Below are 20,350 nucleotides of genomic sequence, written 5' to 3'. Positions count from 1 at the left end.
GATACAGAGGGCTTCCCAGGTTCCCATAAACTCCAGGTTCAATTTAAAAAATCACCTATATATCTCCCAATATTCTAAAAAGAGAGGAACTTTGAGGATGATAGACTCACCAGGAGAGGGAGTCCTGGCTCACTTGGAATGGTTTCGGGATGTCTGCCTGCCAGGAACAGAGGCAGATAAAGGAAGCACATCAAAGACACACTGTCATGCTTGATAAAAAGGCAACAGAAACAGTAAACCATAACGATATTTTTTTAATGACAGAAAGCTTCTTTTATTTTGACAACACAGAACTTTAAGAAAGGAATTTCATTGCTTCTGATTTATTTCCCATTTGTGACCTAATTCCTTATCATGATGAGCCTGCACAACTTAAAATGCATTGCTATCTCTTGTGGTTCCTGAGGCCCCAGCCCAGATGTCAGAATGGAGGCCAGTGTTCCTTCAGTGCACAGACGTGTACCACTTGGAATGATTACACAGAACTGCTGGGATTGACAACTTCTCTCCTGGGGTGTACAAGGGGCCAAGAGAAAGGTCAGAGCTCAGGGGGTAGCTCGCATGATGTACACATGTGGGATCAGCGTGGGAAGGTGACAACTCGGAAGGGTCATACAAACCCTAAACACAAACGCAGTCCTCCAGCTGTCTTCCTGGAATCATCCTGACAGGTAGAGGCTGGGGAGCCACAAGGGTGCATCTTTACGTGAACTGAGTCATATTTGCACACACACACAGATGGTGCTTCCTGCAGAGGATTTCTCGGGGTAGAAGCAGGACAGACAAGAAGCCAGGCCAACAAGAGCATGAGCTCTCCTGCCTCCCAGCATCCACCTACCTCGCACATGCAAGTGCCTTGGCTCTGCATCAGGTAGACCCGGGTTCAAATTCCCGCCCTGCCATCTTTTGCACATTACTTGCCCAAGGTTGTTTGAGTTTCAGTCTCCTGGGGTTTAAAGTGGGGATGATGACGAGGTTGTTGTGACTGAAGAAGATAATGCATATAAATCACACTGATGATTATTGGGGGGCTAGAGATGCATCCTTCATACTTCCCCAGAGCTCACATCAAGGAAGCTTTTCCTATGCTAGGGCTGGGGGTGGGTGAGGAGAGAGGCTTTCGCTGAAAAGGCATGACCAGAGAATAAACAGCAGGCACCACTCTCTCTTAAACACAGTGATACCAGGGGAGGGGCCTTCATGTGGAGACTCTCATGAGTCTTACTCTGTTCTGCTTCAGTCCCTGAGGCTCCTGGCTTGGATTTCACCCATTTACCATGTGACTCCTTCCCCCCAAAGTCCCGCTTTTTTCTCCTGTGACCCCAGGACACTAACAAAACAGCTCCCATCTCCCATTTCCATCCTCGGGCTCAGAGAGGCATGGCTGACTCCAGGCTGCCTGGGTGAATTCCTGAGACAGAACCGGTTTACAGTGATCATTTGCAGGCTCTGAACTAAGGAACCCCAAAAGTGGACACTCACATGTGATCAAAGTGGACACCCAGGCACACAGTCTCCCTGCGTTTCCTTTCTCCTTATTTGTCTGGAGGAGCCAGGAGTGGGCGGGCTGCAAGCTGCGGTGGTCTGGATGATTCATTTCCTCCTCAGAGTCAAGAGCTGCGTGTTGGTGTCAGCGTGAGGCCCACAAGGGGTGAGCCGAGGGCCTCTGAAGCAAAACATTAAGTGGGGTACAATGAAATGAAACATTTATTGAGCATCAGTTTATAAGTCCTTTAAGGAAGAAAAGAGCAAGCGAGAGGGAAGAGCCATTTTGCCATTTTATCCATTTATTATGTACAATATTAAGGCACAAGTTTAAGCAGCAAAGAAGAGGAAAATCTTTGGCTGACCAACAGCATCAATATTTGCTGTGGGGGACAGGCAGTGTTCTTGGACTCCCCACACTGGTACACAGACCCATCTGGCTGTACAGCCATGTACCTCACCCCTCAATACAGACTGGAAATATGAAGACACTAAATGTTACAGCCAGATACCAGAGTCTGCTGGGAAGAGCCGGCACGAGCACGGCACACTGCCACCAAGCACAGTGACACACACACACAGAGCAGGTTGGAGGGCAGCGGCACCAGGACAGCTGAAATCGGGTGCCCATGCTTACCCTTGTTTCACAGAATTTTACACAATTCTGTAAGTGCTCATGGAGGAGGAGGCTCCGTTCCTCCTCAAAAGGAAAACAAAACAAAACAAAACACCTTGATTCAAATAAAACCAATGTGGATATATTTGCTTACATTCCGTTTTGTAATAAATACTTACAGGTGTCTCTATGTGAACAGACTCCTAGGCACAATCACATGTAAACACAACACCAGGCATCCAGACTTTGGGAGCTGATACAAGAAAATGCTGTATATGTACTTCAATATAGAGAGAGCAGTATTCTAATTCTGTGAAGAAGCAAAGTTTCATGACAAAGAAACACCCCAGTCACATCATAACATGACAATAACATGCACTAAAGTAAACACGGTTTTACAGAATACCTACCAGATGTTTATATGAATGATTATGCACTTTTGTCTGTAGTGTATGCAGAGATGTGAACACATAGGAGGCATGGCAAGAGAATTGATTTTTAAAAATCTGTGTGCTAATGAGGATGGTCCTCCCTTGAAGCGGACACTTTGAGAGGCTCTGAGGCCAAAGACTGACTCCAAGAAATTTCTTAGGGATTTTTTTAGGAACAAAAATGGTGCAACTTACCTTAATTGCCATCTTTGTTCATCCAACTGTGCTATCAAGCACTTGAGATTATTTCCAGAACTTAAATCCATCCTCAAAGGAGGAGGATTTCTCATCTCTAAGGGGAAACCAAAGGAACATGTCAAGCCCCGAAGGCCATTCTAGTAGAAGAGCTCCCAAGACATTTTTACTTGGCAGCACTATAGTCCATCAGCACATAGTGTCCCAAAAGACACCTTTTAAGGAGGGCGGGGTGAGATGAACACTTTGATCTTCTGTATGTTAAGAAAAGAAATTCCCACAAACAACCCTATAGTCATACCTCATATGTATGCACTCACTTATACACATGTCTTTATATACCATTAAATTACTAAGTGAGAAAAGGGTATACTACTTAAGAGAAAGAGGAAAAATTGCTCGTTTGTTCCAGGAGAAATTCACTTACTGAAATGCTAACTTTTGCATTTCCCCAGCCTACCAATTTCTGGTAACTTCTTAATTACTTTGCCTATCTCCCATGGAGCCACACGTCAGAGGCAAACTCATTAAACAATCGTCACATCTAATGAAGACATTTTAAACACTTTAATTACTTAAACAACAAGAAAAGAAACATTTATAAGCATATACCAAGGCTGTCTCAGATTTCAGGATGTGGAGAAGCCAATGGTAGGCTGGATACTCCCTGGCTACTTAAAGCCTTACCCATTTAAGAACATTTGTGGGATCCCACTGACTATGGCCATGGTACTCCTTTGCTAAGAGGAGTGCAAGATCATTCGGAGAACACAGAGAAGCATGCTCCACTTACTCCAGTGTGGACGCGGGGCAATACTCTGGTTTTGAAAAGCACATCTCTTTGCTCAGCATAACTCCCTGCAGTCAAAACATGAGCCCCCTGCCTCAAAATCTTTTAATGCGCCAATCTATTATCCACTGCTTCTGAGGTCCCCAGCCTCACCTGAAGTCTGTGTCCCTAAGTCTCTGGGACTCAGGTCAATGAGGAGGAAGGAATTTCCCACTCTCTCAGCACCTGGCATGAAGGTGCTACAGCCATGGCATCATGAGAGTGTGCACCCAGGTGAGAACAAACAAGAGTAATGACTGGCTGCTCTGCATGGGGCATTCTGAGTACCTCCTTCCCGAGTAACAGAAGCACTGAATTCTCTGTTCCAGGTTCAGAACTAATTTGGTGCAACTGTTTTGGTATCCATGCCAAGCCTTGTGGAGTCAAACTCATACGTGAGTTCCAAAGAGCAACCCCAGAGGACTGCACTCAGAAGGGCTTCACCACTGCCTGCTCTCCCAACCAAAGCCTGAGGAGGGCCAAGGCAGCCCCTGCCCTGCGTGCATGGTTAGAACATGCTGAACTCCGCAGTGCCATTGGCTGCCAGCCTCTGGGAGGCAGAGAAAATGCTGAGAAGAAAACACTAAGAAAGGGTTCTGCACATGCTCTGAAAGTTTTGGAAGATAATGTGTTTTTCCTGGCAGCTTAGCTATATGGACCTACAGACAGTAATAGTTCTTATGTACACAGGCATCTAATTAGTGAAACTGTAGCGTCAGAGACCTCACTCCAACTTCTCCAATTCCATATAATATCCTGGCAGCACACAGAAACTGCCAGACAATGCAGTCCAGGGTGAAGCAGAACAATGCTGGAATATCTTCCTGTGAAGCCAGGACCTCTCCCCTTTACCCTGAGACAGGACCCTCAAATTCTATAATCAAGTTCCACTGGGAAAGTTTGAAGTCCAGGTCTCTGGGAAGTGCAGAAATATTTTTTAGGTATAGTTTGGAGCTGTGCTTTGGTGGAACACAATAATTTCCATCTATGCCTGGCATTTATAGGTGATTCCAGGAGTTCTGGGCTTAGTCCTATTTCTTAGGCTCTGAGATGTGTGATAGCTGTGTGTGTGTGTGTGTGTGTAGTTACACGTGCACACACACATCACAGACAGGGATAGAGACTGCCAAGATGCAGTGCCGCATGTTAGAGGCTGTACAGCCAGGGTCTATGCCCAATGCCTCTCCAAACTTTGTTTTAAATCATCCTAGCTTCTCCTGGCTGTGAGATTTCAGGAAGGGACTTAACCTTTCTGAGCCCATTTCCTCATCAGTGAAATCAGAATAATAAACTCACCGCCTGTACTCCAGGTGGGTGGAGGACTAATTAAAAGGTACTTACCACACTGTTTGCATACAGTTGGCACTAGAAAATATAGTTGCATTATTTTTCTGAAAATCTGTTTAAGATATTGTAAGCTGCCCAGAACTCAGAGCAGGTGCTCAGTATATGGCCGGACTTCAGGAAAGCTCTAACGATGAAAGTATTTAGTGCCCTGGCTTGGCAGGAAATTTCCCATAGAAGAAGGCATTTTAAAGCTATAGATCCCATTCTTAAGGAAGAGTCTTAGTAGGTTAAGAGAAAAAAAATACGGTCAAAGTCCAAAATACAATGCCGTTGAAGCCCTGAAACATGGCGATGTGTCTGTTTACAATGAAAACACTTGGCAGCTCAGGCGGACCTCGAAGAGCAAGCAAGTCTGACACCTGATTGGGGCAATGAGGTGTCTGGGGCATGAAGACCAGGCTTTGGGAGAAACGGCTGGGTCTCTCACTCTAACCTATGTCTAAGGGAGGCAGCCCAAGTTTGGGGTGGCCCAGACCTGATGGTAGGGGCTGGCAGAGTTGACTTACCTTCCTATCTCTAGACATTTTCCTTTCTGGTCCATCCCCAACATAAACTGGGGTCACAATGTCCTTAAGAGAGTTAGCTGCCATCTCCTAACCTCATCTCCTATGAAATGTGGTGGGAACAGAGATTAAGAATGGATCTCTATGCCCTCTCCCCACCCATGTCCATTCTCAACCCTTCCCCCCATTGATGAGGCCTCCTGTGCCCTCTTCCCACACCCTATGGCATGGGGCGAGCGCCATGCTCAGCCTCTCTGAGCTCCTCAGTTTTCCTGTCTGCACAACAGGTACTCTGATGCTCAGTGTGAGACTAGAGGAGGTGATGAGCAGGTGGCACAATGTGCAGTGCCTACGGCCAAGCAGAGCCCCAGAGGGCCAGTTCCCACTCCTCTGTCATACTGGGTGGCACAGAGGCTGGCCAAAGCCACTGATTTCTTCCCTCCCCTCTCCAGCCTACACCTCTTGTCTTCCTTCTATCACCTCAATTTGGGGAGGCTATAACTTCACCGGGGTTACACACCCAAGACCAGTCCATTTGAGGACCCAAGCAAAGTTTCCTGAGTAGCACTCTCTTGAGTGTTTCATTTAGAAGGTACCTGGAAAAGGTACGCCCCTTTCTTCCTCTAAGCAAGCATGAGCAAAGGGAACTGGGGAAACACCGATCCAGCTGACCTGGAGGCAGAAACATCAGGACCCTGTAGGACCGCCTCTCTGATGCCCCGATGAGCTTCTCCTCTTTTCTAATCCAGCATCTCTTAGATTTGTAAAGGAAGCCAGTGTCCGCAGAGCTGAATATGTCACAGCAGAGGTCTAACGGACCCACCACCTAACACACTCCTGCCTCTTTTCCATGGCACTTCTGTCTCACTTTGAATAAACTGCCTCAAAACTGAAATCCTGAAAAACCTGACAACACCGTATATACACTGGCCTGGTAGGTTACAAGAGAAGTTCACAACAGAGGCAACCTGGTGCTACGGAGGTCTGGATGCTGATCGAGAGCAAGGAGAGGCGTGCGCGGGGGAGGAAAGACTGTGAATACGCTCATGAGCCTCAATACAAGAAGCTATACGGGAGGCTGGTGAGATTCTGGAAACCACTGAGACAACTGTCTGTAAATTGTCATCTGTTTCCTGTAGTGCTGTCCTAAGTCTTCCCCAACAGAGCAATGGAATGTGGAAATGTCAAGCTCCTTGCAAGAGATCCGATGTGAGAGACAAAAAAGCAAGTCCCATGATCTCAATGCAAGATGTCACAGGGACCCACGGAATCTCCTGCCTCCTCAAAGATTGCTTAGTTCACAGTTAGAATGAGGCTCGCAGCTGCAACCCAGCTGTGCAAAGGTGAAGCAGCCAGGAAGTCGGCACGTGGCTTTGTCCTACTGGTCACTATCAAACACAGCAGGAATTATGACAGTTCAGGTATTGCTCTCATAAATCCCATACCTAAGGAATTCTGCTATGTCTTATTAAAAAGAAAAAAATGAAGGAACAACAAAAAATTAAAGACCGTAAAGCAGAGACAGAGATGAACTCAGAAGTTAGGATGGATGGGGACCGAGATCATAATCTATCCTGCTGAGAAAATACTGCAGAATTCAGAAAAGCTAAGAAGCCCAATCATCTCTCGAAAATCCAAACCAAACATGTAATTAGGTGAAGACCAGCTTTCATATCCCTCTCGCCCTCGATGCTTCTTCTCACTGCCACACTCACACACACGGGACGCCCCATGGTTGGAACAGGTGGCACTGCATTATGCTAACACAGGCTCTCAAGATTTCTTGGAGGCTTTTCTTAAACCAAACATGCTAAGAGGCAAGGAGAATGGGGGTATTCGAAGGATGATCCACATTTGGGTTTATCTGTTTATAATCAGAGAATGGGGGTACACAGGCCCTTCCAAGAGATACATTTTCTGTACAATGAAAAATTCAGTTTCCTATTTCTTAACTTTGTTTGCAAACCTACACGCCTCTTCTCTCTTCCACCATGTGTAATAAAATCCATCGCATTCTCTTCTGTCTTCAGTCTTGTAGGTCTCCTGTTTTTGTGTTTAACATTAATAAAATGTGTTCTTATGAGTCTGAAATCTTTATCAGTTCAAATCATTCCTGATTTCCCATCTACAACCTTCTAGGTCTTTCTTCTTTCTCTGCCGCTTTCCTTGTTTGTCAGTGTTCTGTACTCAAACTCCACAGGGATGGCAGTTAGATGAGGACCTCCATCATCTCTCCATCAGGGAACTCGGGCTTGTGCAGCAAGCTGCTGACCCGGCCTCTGTGGTCAGGCGACTTCCCATGGCCAGGAGAGTTCTCTGCCAAATAGAGGGTAAACATCAGCTGCCCATTCCTCCGGAGGGGCACAGGCTTTCCAGATTCTCTAAAATGGACCCACGTCCGATACCATTGCACACCCAGGATTCTCACCACAGGGCATGCGAGATGATCCAGCCCATAGTGGGAACATGCAGAATGACTGGGCCAGGATTCAGACAAAAATACAAACCAGGATGGTGATTGGAGAGGATTCAGAGGGTGAGGATGACAGTGGGACTCTGTACAGGAGCCCCTCACACCCTCTGCTCAAAACTATCAGGTGCACATTCTGAGCCAGGCACTTTTTACATGTTCTCTGGCTTACTTGGAAAAGAATTACATCTTTAAAAAGTGACAACATTGTATTTACTTGTCTACTTTGAAAAGTGAAATAAACAACCCCCTTGGAGGAAACAGTTAACTTAAGCCCCACACAGCCTGCATCTCCTCAAAAGAATTCCTGAAAAGGGAGGTCCCCATGACCATGATTAGTCTCAGGTTTTAGGATGTGGAGAAGCCAATGGTAGGTTGGACACTCTCTGGCTACTTAAAGCCTTACCCATTTAAGAACATTTGCGGGATCCCACTGACTATGGCCATGGCACTCCTTTGCTTAAGAGGAGTGCCTTAAGAGGCCAGGTCTATTCTTACCCAGCACACTTCGGGACTCACTGCAAAGATCACCTCTCCCAAGTTGTCTTCCCTTAAATACTTTAAACAGCTCGTTAGTCCTGGCCCACGTGCTGTGCCACAAGTTAACCGACTCTGCAGGTCAATCTACATTCTCCTTCCATCATAATGTCCTCCACCGAGGCCAGAATCCCTGGCAAGTCAGAGCCCTGAAGGCAACAGTGAACTTGTGCCTTTGATGTACGTACCTGGTGCCTAATTCTGGCTCCCAAACATACCAGAGGGCATTCAGTCCCTCAGAGGGTCTGTTGTCACTCCATCCGGGTAAGGGTTAGTTAAAAAGCATGCATTGCCAGGGTAGTCTCAAGCTGTGCACTCATTTCAAATAGTAATAAACTAGATGTGTCTATATGGGAACTTTATTCCCATAATAAGAAAGGTCACACATATCCTAAGTGCATTAGGATAGCATCCCCATAGAGGAAGAGCTGATGGGTGCCCCTGCTTCCTCTCTAGCGCAACAAAAGATTCTCTTAGGCCAGACAGTTCCACAGTTTTCAGGGGCGTCAAGGTGGGGTAGCCCACATACCCAGTTTCTCTGCGGTCCCTTTGGCCGCTGGGTGTTTCAGGACAGGGCTGTGAGCAGGGGTCGTGCTCAGCCGGCCGCGGCTCGGGAGGGACGCCATGCTGGGCCAGAAGAGCTCGGCACTCTTGTCGGTCTGTGTGCTGCTGTCCTTGCTGCCTGTCTTGGCGTGGGCACTGCTGGCTGCCGTAGTGGAGGCTGTGGAGGACAGTGCTGAGGTGGGTGGGGGTGGCAGCAGTGGGGCAGAGGCATGCTCATGGTGCTCCTTCCCCAGCAGCAATCCTGAGGGCAGAGAACAGATTTTTCAATGACATTCTTTTTTTTCCTTTTTTTTTTTTAAATCTAGTCTTGGAGATCTGTTCCTTGTTGACTGATGATTGCTTCATTCATTCATTGATTCATTCCCCAAGCATTTAATAAACACTTATTACAAGCCTGATAAAATAACAAACACTGAGAGAATAAAAAATGGAAGACCTAGTCCCCTTCCTAAAAAATTGTAGGTTTTTTTTTTTTTTTTTTTGGAGTAGAGAAGTAGTTGTCAAGTAAACTGATTATAACTTAATATATAAACTGTAAGGTACAATTATTCACAGGGTGGTATGGACGAACAGAGAAGTGCCTAACTGCCAGCAGGAGGGGTAGGGAGGTTCCTGCAAGGCTTCCTAAAGACCATGCTTGCTGTCCCCATTGTGGCCCAGAAGGGCTGGCCTGAAGTGTGGCAGTGTGCTTAAGAAAAACTACAAGGCTTCCCTAGTCCTAGACATGTTCCCATTGGCTTGCTGCTCTTCTGAATAGTTCACAATTCCACCCCACTCCTTGTAATGGATGATGGTCCCCCATGGGCTTGGGTTCAAAGATAAACATGCTACCTGCACATTTCTGCGGTGGAACTGTAGCCTGCCAGAAGTAGAAAGCCACCAGCCTCCTAGGAAAGGCCACTTAGCCCTCTCCTTACCCCCTTCCTCAAGAGTAGTGAGGCTGGGGTGGGGAAGAGGGGATGCTGGCTATGGAAATGGGAGGCGTGGTGTGCAGAGGTGTCCATTTTCCTCAGAGCCTTCCTGGAAAGCTGGGCGGGAGGATAACTTTTTATTTTTAAATACAGCCAACACGCAGGAAAGTGCCAGCACCCTAGAATGCCAGCCTATAGGAAATACGGTAAGCGCAACCAAGTATTTGTTCTCTTATCTGGTTAGATAGCCAGCAATTCATAAAGTATCTTCACCAAGGCTGTTTTAAGGTGCCTATTTAGAACTCAGAGCAGTTCAGTTTGTCAAGAGCAGTGCTTCTCAAAATGCAATGTGCATAACAATTACTTGGCTATATCGTTAAAAGGAAGACCTGATCTAGCAGGCAGGGCCTGGGATTCTGTATTTCTAAGAACCTCCCGGATGATGCTGGTGCCGCTGGCCCACAGACCACGCTGAGCAGCAAAGGCCTTCACCTGCACTTCCCACATCATCTCACTTCATACTGCACGTCATTCCTGCAAGACAGGCCTTATCCTGTCTTACAGAGAAGGAAATGGAAGCTCAGAAAAACTAATATCTCACAGCTAAGAAGCAGCAGAAATGGGACTCAAACCCAGCTGTGCCTGACTTGGAGTCCAACCTATGTTCTTTCCACTTCATCGCCCGGCCTGTGGAAACTCCAGAGTCTGCAGGATGTCCTCGTAGGGAGTGACAGGCTGAATAAGTCGCTAGCCAGCCATAGCTCCTGGGAGCCCCTGGGCAATTGGGAAGGTATATGCTGTCACCTCCACCTCCTTCCAGAGCCTATCGGACAAGCAACGGTGACAACATGTGGGGAACTGCGCAGTCACCCATGAACCTGCCTCAGCCCCTCGGAAAGTCCCTCCCTTTGTTTGTGACACGTGGACACCAATGACAACAATGAGGAGGAATATCAGTGCAGGGAACACAGCAGCTCTTCCTTCAGACAAGTCGTCCGGCTCCTAGGCCTGGTTTAGACATGCCAGGTCCTGGGGCATACGGGCACAGACACCAGAGATGCCTGCCTGGCTGCATGTCACAAACAGGGGACTCCCAGGGAGGTTTCCACCAAAGCTGAGCAAATTTTCAAACTCCTTGACCAGGCCTGTCTCAGCATTGCCTCCTGGCTCTCTAGCTGGGCTGGGAGCTAAATATCCTTGGGACGGTCTTTGATGCTCTCAGCTACCGTCCACACACGTCTTCTTTGAAGTGCATCTCCTTTGGGGGCAGGGGCTGCTGAAGCCACCAGTGGAGGGACTTCAAACAGAGATCCTGGCTGGGAGCCTTTGATCCCCCCAACTCTGTCGGGTTCATATGGAAGCTCTTATCCCCTCTGGCCCAGAGCAGCCAGTCTCCTCTGGGGTCTTATGCTGAGGACAACTGGCTCTCAGCTGCACAGAGAAACAAAAACACGATCTGATGAGGGGAAATGCATCAAAGAAGGGCCAGACCCCTGGAGAGGCCAGAGTGCAGGGGAAGGGTGTGGAGGACCTGTGTGTGGGCATGCTGCCTGCTTCCCCTCCAGCTTGACTAGACCAGCCAGCCAACAAGCCCGCCTGCCCCCAGGAAACCTACTCCTGGCTAAGACCACACTTAGGGAACGTTCCTCAAAATTCTGCCCATGCAACAACAATACAGCAAAAACTTACCACCCCTACCTTATGCGAGAGAGCACTTCTTCCAATGTGCTCTCCCCATTATCCCATTCTTCCCTCCCATGCCCCATGGGGTAAAGCAGGCAGACACTGTCCTCCCTTTCTAGACATGGAAGCAGAGGTGGAGCCTTCATACAACTGGTCTAGAGCAGAGCCAAGTTCAGAGGTGTGACGTCTCTAGGCTTTTCCATGACAGCCTTTTGTGTTATAAGGGTCACCTCAACTTACAACAATAATAGATAATTATCATCTGAGTCAACCCATGGCTAAGAGCTACTCCAGTGGTGCAGTCTTTAGAATTTACACAATGCTTCCACATATCTATAACTGAAGTATGATTGATTTCCCTCCCCACTTCAAAGATGAGTAAACCGAGACCAGGAACTATTCAGGGACATTTCCGTGTCCCATGAGTGGCAGAGAAGCTGTCTGGTCTTGCTTTTCCAATCATGGTCTGACAGAGGTGTGGGGCTCACCTATGCTCCCCTTCCAGGTCTTCTCTTCCTTCTTTTCCTCGGCCAGCTGGCTGCTGGTAAGAGAGGTCTGGCGAGAGTGTGTCCCAGTAGCTGCTGCTATGGATGGAACGGAGCGGGCAGGACGTAGGCTGGAGGAGTCTGTCTTCCCGGCATCTTTACGAGATCGCTGCTGCAGGACCTTAATCATAGCATCTTTCTCTATGATTTTGGCATGGAGATTTTTAATACTGTAAAACAAAACAAAACAGTCTCCATAAAAAGCCACTTGGCTAGAAAAACTTGAAACATTCATCTCAGGCTGTCCCAAGGACTTTAATTGTAATTTAGGGATACAGGATGAAGAACAGTACGAATCTTCAAACGTTGATAATCTCCAAATTGTTAAGACAGGTCTTTTATCATATGTCAAAAGAGTACACCTTCCCTGGCACCTTGGGAGACTGGGACTTCAGGGAGGTACAGTTAGAATGACTGTGGCCACATTCCTGGACTGAAGTGGGCTGGGGACTATATTTAGAGGGTCTAGCATTGGCGGCGGGGGCCAGGTGTAGGGAGGGGATAGGGAAGGATAAAAACTCTAAAGCCTCAAACAAGGTGAGCTTTCAACTAAAGTCAATTTCTCTATTTTCTAAGAAAAAAGAACCAAGATGAACAGGTTCTCTGGTAGAAGATGATTTTTCTGGAAGAATGCTGAGTTATTTTCACAACTTTGACAGTAACTCACTGAGCCTATCTATCAATGGCTCAACTACTCAGCCCTATTTTCACATCTGCAAAATAAGAGGGCTAGGGTTCCCAGGGTTCCACAAGCCCTCAGGTAATGAAGGGGGCAGGCTAGTTTTACTATGTCAAAAAGTCTGCTGGAAATTTTGTGTAGCCCATCAGAAGAGTGCATTAGCTAAATATGTTCTTTATTTTGGACTGGAATATATAAATTCTGGCTCAAAAACTCTGAATCTTTGGGATATAATGTTTCCCCCTTTCAGCTCATAATGTCATAGAGATAGACACCAAGAGATAACATAGACATCTAAATTCTTCTGTCACTAGACTCAGCCTGCATCTTAAAACCTGCAGGTGACACGCAATTTCCCCCAGAGAACCCCAGCACCAGATCCATTGCTGAGTGGAACCATGTGCTTAGGTTGGAACCTTTTCCTTCTCTCCATGGCACAGCATGGGGGAGGAGAGTTTTTGGAGACCTCATGCTCATAGCCTTTCAGAACAGGACAGAGAAGCAATCTGTTCTGGAAGGCCTGGAGTGTGAATGCAGCGGGCCCCACGCATCACACATAGCCGTCCCTTACGTGTATTCCATGTCCTGACACCTTCTGTTGGCCTGCACCACCTCCTCCTCCTCCTGCCAGATGTGGGCCTCCAGCGAGCTATCTCCATAGCTGCCATTCCGTGAGTGGTTGATGATGGTGGTGTCCCTGGCAACACAAGGATATGCGTTTGATCACAGGAAACCTTCTTGCTTTGTCTCAATGCAAACAGACACAGAACGGAGAGGCTGGTGTTCATGCTGGAACAGAGATCAGATCTGCATCTCCCATTGGCTCATGAAGGCTTTCCCTCCCAATTTCCCCAGCTCAGTTATCAATCTCATCTGATGCCCGTACAGAGAAAGGTGTAAGTGCTTGCGGAGAGGTGACCACAGGGTGCTGTACTAAAACTCCACAAACTCCTTCACCCACTTTTCCTCTCCTGAATTCTGTCCAATTCTCTTCCTTAACTAGATAGAATTAAGCAGTATCTAAGGAAAACAAAATAAAATTCAAAAATCAAGTCCTTCCCCCTTCTGACTACATTATGTATGTAGCTACACGGCATGTTATGAATATGTAAAATGGGCACCTAGAGATTTAATCTACTGACATATGGACACTATTATTATTATTGTATTTCTTGGTGTTTCCATGCTTGTACTTTTTCATGCTTGCCCTATACCTCACTTTTCCAATCAGAGTTTAGGTTTTATTTCTGTTTATCATCCATATAGCATAGAATGCCTACTTCAGTATTTTACAGTAAAATGGGGGCTCAGTAAATTCTTAAAACTGAGACTGGTCCTCTCAGAGAGTGAGGCTCCAAGCTGAAGTCTTCCTTCATGTTGTATTCTGTCTCACTTCTTGTTTTATGGGCCCTGCCTGGGATGCAGGTCAGGACAATGTAATAGGCATGCCAGGGTCCAGGACAGAAAGATGAAGGCAGACACTGTCTTGACAAGTTCAGGTGAGGTGGGTGCAGTGAGGGCAAGGGCAGACACAAGAAGATTGAGAAGCAGTTTCACTGCAAGCATCTGTCTGACTATAAACAACCGGTTACAGATAACTATTCCTGCCACTGGTTTTGACAATTTAATTACTGCTAACTGACAGTGATTAGTAAAAATAAGATCACTGCGTCATCTGAGTGATGTATCTCAAGATGAAAGGCACAATAATGGCTCTGACTACATGAGTACTTAATTAGTAAGACATGATGTAGCCAAGTATTTCACATCTTTTTAACTTCATATTCCAATGTACAATCACACTGAAAAACTTTTTTTTTTTTTGAGATGGAGTTTCATTCTTGTTGCCCAGACTAGAGTGCAGTGGCATGATCTTAGCTCACTGCAACCTCCACCTCCTGAGTTCAAGCGATTCTCCTGTCTCAGCCTTCCAAGTAGCTGGGATTATAGACATGCATCATCACATCTGGCTAATTTTGTATTTTTAGTAGAAACGGGGTTTCACCATGTTGGTCAGGCTGGTCTCGAACTCCTGACCTCAGGTAATTCACCCACCTCGGCCTCCCAGAGTGCTGGGATTACAGATGTGGTGAGCCACCACGCCCTGCCTGAAAACTTTAAAGCTTTTTTTTTTTTTTTTTCCACAGAATAGCCCAAAACAGAAAAATAGAGGCCCCTTTAATGACAGCTGTCAACATTAATGAGCATTTACTTCATACATGGACTGGGTAGGGCATGGTACACATGGTCTCTCATTTAGTTCTCACAACTTGTGCACAAGGTATTATTATCCTCAATTTCTAGATGAAGAAACCAGGGTTAGGTGACATTTCCAAGAATACTCAGTTAGTGAATAGGGAAAATGGATTCTAACTCAGGTATTTATGACTCCAAAGTCCATACCCCTAACCATCACTCTATACTCCTGCAAGTTTCATATGTCTTTAAGAAGAAGGTCTCAGCAAAGATGAGTAAAGATAAAAACAAACCAGAGGGCATATGTGAGAATGTGGCTCAGAAAAGTGCAAAGTGTCATTGAAAATACACTAAAGGCCAAATGATGTAGAAAGCAAACAAAATGCTTTAAACATATTTGCAAAATTATAAATTCACAGTATGGTGCACAAAATCATCAATACAGAAATTAGTGGCTAGAAACATTTTCAACAAATTTACTTTTGGAGACTTTACATGGAGCTGGAAACAAATCTGAAAATTCATGTTTACATTGCCAAGTAAGGAGAGCAAACACAATTAGAGGAAAGCAACTTAGACAGTAAATACATAAAACTCTGAAAGAAATATTAATTGCTTTGAAATTTTTAAAAAATTTCAAAACCTCCTGCACACATGAAAGATAAGCTGACTCTAAAAATTCTGACCAACACCATCAAGATGCATAAAGATGGGAAAACCAGTTGGTGTACAGGAGTTATTTTCTTTGCTTAAAAATCATTGATTATAAATATAAAGCATGCATCTGCGGTTGAAAAGTCACAAAACCAATGGCTGGAAATAGTAATTTTTACCAATCTGTCTGTGGCCATTTAGCACCTAGTCAATAAGAGCTCAAAATGTGTACCTTTCTCAAAAACGCTTCATTTTCCTTTTTTCTCTTACTGAAAAGAAAAAAGCAATTCTGAAATGACAGAGGTTTTCTTTGAAAAGAACATTAAGATTGGAGCTAACTATCTGAGGTTCTCTGAACCTATTCCCCCACCCAGAAGGGAAGACTGTAATGGGGAGGGTAGTTGCTCACAGAATTATTAGATGCTCAATAAGTATGTGTAAAAGCAAAGAAGACGGGGTGACGGGGATGGAAAGGGGCTCCCTCTACCTATCCAAATAAGGCAGAGAAGGGGAACAGTGGGACTGGGTAAATCCCACAGAACTCCTATTCTCTGGGGTAAGAGTCATTTCCCCTTGTACGAAGGATAAGAACAAGGTTGGGCCTAGAATCCTGTGAGTAGGTGATTGTGATTGGATCTGTGGTTCTACTCGCCCCCTACCCTCCCTCCTCTGCCCACTACAGGGTTTATGCTTTGGACCCATTCATTCCCCGACTTCTGAATTTTACTTTCTAGTCCCATTCACACCCTCAGGGCCCAGGATCCCAAACAGACATCTAACGTGATAAACCCATGGACTCTGAAACAACAATGACACATGGAAGCCCCTGTGTCATTCCTCCAAGGTCACACATTTACACTGCTACTGGGGCTTTAGTGTCCTCAGCCAGAGCAATGTGGTCAGCTTCACTGCTCTCATCATTTATATTTCACATGTGATGTAAGTGACACTCAGAAGGGCTTATCCCAGATCACACACGCACAGTCAGGAAGGGAGGGAGAAGCCCTGAGCGCAGGTGTCCTGCCTCCCTGTGCAGCGTTTTTTCCATTAAAGCATTCTTTCCATTAAAATTGCAGGGAGGAAGGAAACTCCCAGGGCAACCGTGGACAGCAATGCACTAGACCACATATGTCCAAGAAGACCAGGTCTCTCTGTGACTTTATGATGACCTGTTCTCTTCCTCGGAATAGAGAGGAAATTTAGTTATTAGCTTAGAAAACAAAAAGCTGAAAAAAAAATTTCAATTATGTAAAAATCAACCAATGTTTCCAAAGGCTTCCTTGTGCCCATCCATATACTGCAGGGACTGAACTGGAGGCTGCAACTTTCCTCCAACTCTCGACCCAGGACCCCAGGGCTTCACCACACGATCTCAAGTGTCTATCCCCACTCCCAAAGCCTCACTCTCATGGATACTGTGGGCTGCTTCCCATCAAAGTGTAAACACATAAACACATGAACAACGTGGAAGCACAGAAAAATGATTCCCAAACGGTCATTTTCCACATGGGTCTGTAGGTCTTTCTCGGTGCAAGTGTGCTGTGGCGCCCACTGCAGACACCAACGCCCGAATGGTGGCACTGCTTTCTCCAATTTCTGGAGCTAACATCTGAGCATACTACTGGGGATTCTCCCCTACTTCGATAATGAGCCTGAGAGTCTGTGAATAACTTCAAGAGTATCCCCTCTGCACCCCAACAGGCCTTCCCATAGTCATTAAAAATATAGTAACCCATCCCAAGGCAATGTGGCTTTTACTCCTCTCTTGGTTCATGTCCTGTCATCCAAATAGTACCATAGCCCTTATTTATTAAGAAGTCCTGTTTTCTGGATGCTCCTTTGAAATTTGAGGATCCTTTCCACATAAATTGATCCTGAATTGTGGCGAATTCCAAACAAGTTTAAGTTAAATGCCCAATATAACTTATGGGCAGAAAGCAAACTGGGTGGGAGGCAGTGAGGGGCTGGATGGGTCCCCTGCACAGCCACCCACGCGTGTGCAGCGACTATGCATGCAGCTGAGATCCAGTGGCCAAAGGTCAAGAGTGCCTTGCTCACTCTGACAACAGTATGTTTTAACAGAACATTTGGGAGCTTTTTTTGTGAATTACTGCACACTTTGAGCTAGTTTATAAAGACAGAATGAGCCATGCACCTACAAAAAGGTAAGGCAACAGAGGTAAAAACTGACAGCAGCAGAAAAGAATTTCAAACTAAATGAAATCAGTTTTCAAGCCAGGCAGATCTCCATTTGACACAAGGCCCCACCACTCACTAGCAGTGTGATTAGGAATCAACCACTGTACCTCTCTAAGCCTCATTTTCTTTGCTTGTAAAATGAAGATGATAATAATATACCTGCTCTCAGGGCTGCTATGAGGATTATCTATTCTTCTAGTTTGGCCCGTGATATAAACCTAGCATTAAAAAGTGCCTTAAATATACTTTCACAACATCATTCTTGGTGATTGCACAGTATTCCACTGTGTGATGTACTTTAAATTATTAAATGAACATCCTCTTGTTGAAATCTAGGCTGTGATAAATGTATTGATATTTTCAACAACACTGAGATTAACTCTTTAGACATTCATCTTCTGGCATGTCTATGTTTTTTTAAGATAAATATCTAGAACTAGAATTGTGGACTCAAAGAAAAGATATATATTGCCAAATCACCCTCTAGAAATGTTATACCACTTTGCTCTCCAACTAGCACTGTAACTACTTAAAAATAATTTTTAGCTGACCTCACTCCCTAGGATGGGCCTTGGACCTCTCTGGATAGCCTGTTTGTTTTGTTTTGATTTTTTTAACTGTGCTTTTACGACCACCAGAGTTCCACTGGTCTCACCTCTCAGCTGCTGCGGTGGCTGCGGCATTCATGGCAAAGTGTCGGATGGTGCTCTCCTCCAGGTACTTCTGCTCCCACTTTGTCATGTCGGCCTCCAGGGCCAGGATCCGCTCCTCCTTCTCCCGCACAAGTTCCAGGAGGGCTGGGGCATTGTATTCCGGCATGTTGGCTGGCTGGCCATTTCCATGTTTCTGAAAGAGTAGAAAAAAACATCCTGATGCTCAAAACCACATCAATGCTGTCTACACAACTGCCCATAGAGAACACATGAGGTTCCCCAGATCCTGCAGCAATTCACACACCACGCTACTTCACCTCCAAATTCCTCTATTGTAGTTAATTCTCATGGCGCTCTGCAAAACAGACAATATTATCCCAGTTTTACAGATGAGAAATGAAGTTTCTGAGGGATTAAATTAATGATTCAATGTCTCTCAGCTAATCACTAGTAGGGTCAGGATTCAAACCTGGGTCTATCTCCACAGGTCAAGGCCTTTGCATGACAAGAAGTGGCTTGTCTAATGGCATGCAGTTAATTACACCAAAAGCAAGAATAGGAATTAAGTCTTGGCCTCCTGGTCTAGAGTACTTTCTCCAGAATTCCACAAAGTGATTCCAGTTGTTTGTTTCCCCTAAGGCTGGTGGGGGAAATGGAAGGCAAAGGAAGTGGGAGATGCCCTAACTTGCATGCTCCCTATCTGCAATGCTGGGAAAGGAGGTATTCACACCTGCGCCACTCAGAGGCCTGAGAATGAGAATCATACTAGATAATGCATATGAAGAAGAAGAAGACTTCTAGCATAAGGCAAGCTCATTTTTCAGCCTTTTCATCACTGTCAATAAGATAAAATAAAGCCATTTTCTGGATTGCTCACAAACTGAGGATGTTCATACTTCAGAATCTTTTTCCTTTAATTAGGTACACTATTTCCTCTAAAAAGCATGACACAGAAGAAGATGGCGCTCTGAGAAAGTTCTGCCTTCAGAGCAGCAGCAGAGATAGGTCATCTTGAGGTCTCAGGGTTAGGGGCCCAGTCAGAGTGTGGGCCAGGCTCCTTAGTACTCCAGGGAGAATGATTGCATCCCAGCTAGTCTATGTTCTGGGGTACACATTCCCCTCCTGTTTTCCAGTGATTGCAAATTTTAAATGCAGAGCTGGGTGCAAGGTGAGAGGCATGTGAATGCTTTACTCAGAACCACATAATCCCCTAGATTAAGAAAAGGACTGGGGAATTACCCAGAGCAACAGCTGGGCATTCAAGCTGTATTGCCAGAATCCAATCCTATCAGAGAGGAAAAAAGAAATGGGTGTATGGGTTTTTTGTAAACCAAATTTTGTTTTTATTCAGTTTTTTTAAAGCTACAAATATAAATTATTCTAGGAAGTGGTATCTTGCCAGTGACCAACATTTTAAGTAGGAACAGAGCAGAAGGGCATACCTATCCTCACCTGACCTGTGCAGAAAGGGCACTGACTCCATCTGGCCAGGCACCTAGCCTTAGGCAGGCGAACAAATGAACCAGTCCAGCGACATGAGATGCTCCCTTATTTTTAGAAACTTTCCAAGAAAAATCTCCCATGGCCTCACTAAGCTGCCATCTATGCTTGTCAGTTTCTATCTAAATCCCTTCTGTTACCATCTCAGCTGGCTTATTTTTGCAGAATTCTCTTAACCTCACATGAGATCATGACAACTCTTCATAGCCTCCCCTAATTCAGGTCATTAAGAGTTATTTACATAAATTTATGAATGTCAACATTCAAGGGTACAGAGCTAGCATGGTCTAATGGGTAAGTGTGCTACTGAGAAAAACAGATTGATGGTCAGGTGTGCCAGCTTCTGCCGCCCA

The 20,350-nt window shown here is 45.6% G+C and overlaps 1 protein-coding gene across 13 annotated transcripts in view; it reads right to left on the bottom strand.

The window, feature by feature from the left end:
- Positions 1 to 1,393: 1,393 nt before the first annotated feature.
- Positions 1,394 to 20,350, bottom strand: part of AMOTL1 (angiomotin like 1) — a 136,641-nt gene continuing 117,684 nt past the window's right edge. For 12 of the 13 annotated variants that reach the window (XM_058446614.1, XM_058446605.1, XM_058446608.1 and 9 more), the window contains 5 exons: positions 18,500 to 18,690; positions 13,367 to 13,492; positions 12,060 to 12,286; positions 8,943 to 9,218; positions 1,394 to 7,722 (listed from right to left, as the gene is read on the bottom strand). In XM_058446614.1, coding sequence (XP_058302597.1) covers positions 7,616 to 7,722; positions 8,943 to 9,218; positions 12,060 to 12,286; positions 13,367 to 13,492; positions 18,500 to 18,690 — 927 coding nt within the window. In that variant the 3' untranslated portion in view covers positions 1,394 to 7,615. The remainder of the gene's footprint in view (positions 7,723 to 8,942; positions 9,219 to 12,059; positions 12,287 to 13,366; positions 13,493 to 18,499; positions 18,691 to 20,350) is intronic. The other variant, XM_058446607.1, reaches the window with a different exon arrangement.

This window comes from Hylobates moloch, unplaced genomic scaffold (genome assembly GCF_009828535.3).
Source record: "Hylobates moloch isolate HMO894 unplaced genomic scaffold, HMol_V3 SCAFFOLD_11, whole genome shotgun sequence".
Taxonomy (NCBI): domain Eukaryota; kingdom Metazoa; phylum Chordata; class Mammalia; order Primates; family Hylobatidae; genus Hylobates; species Hylobates moloch.
This window is presented reverse-complemented; position numbering and strand designations above follow the sequence as displayed.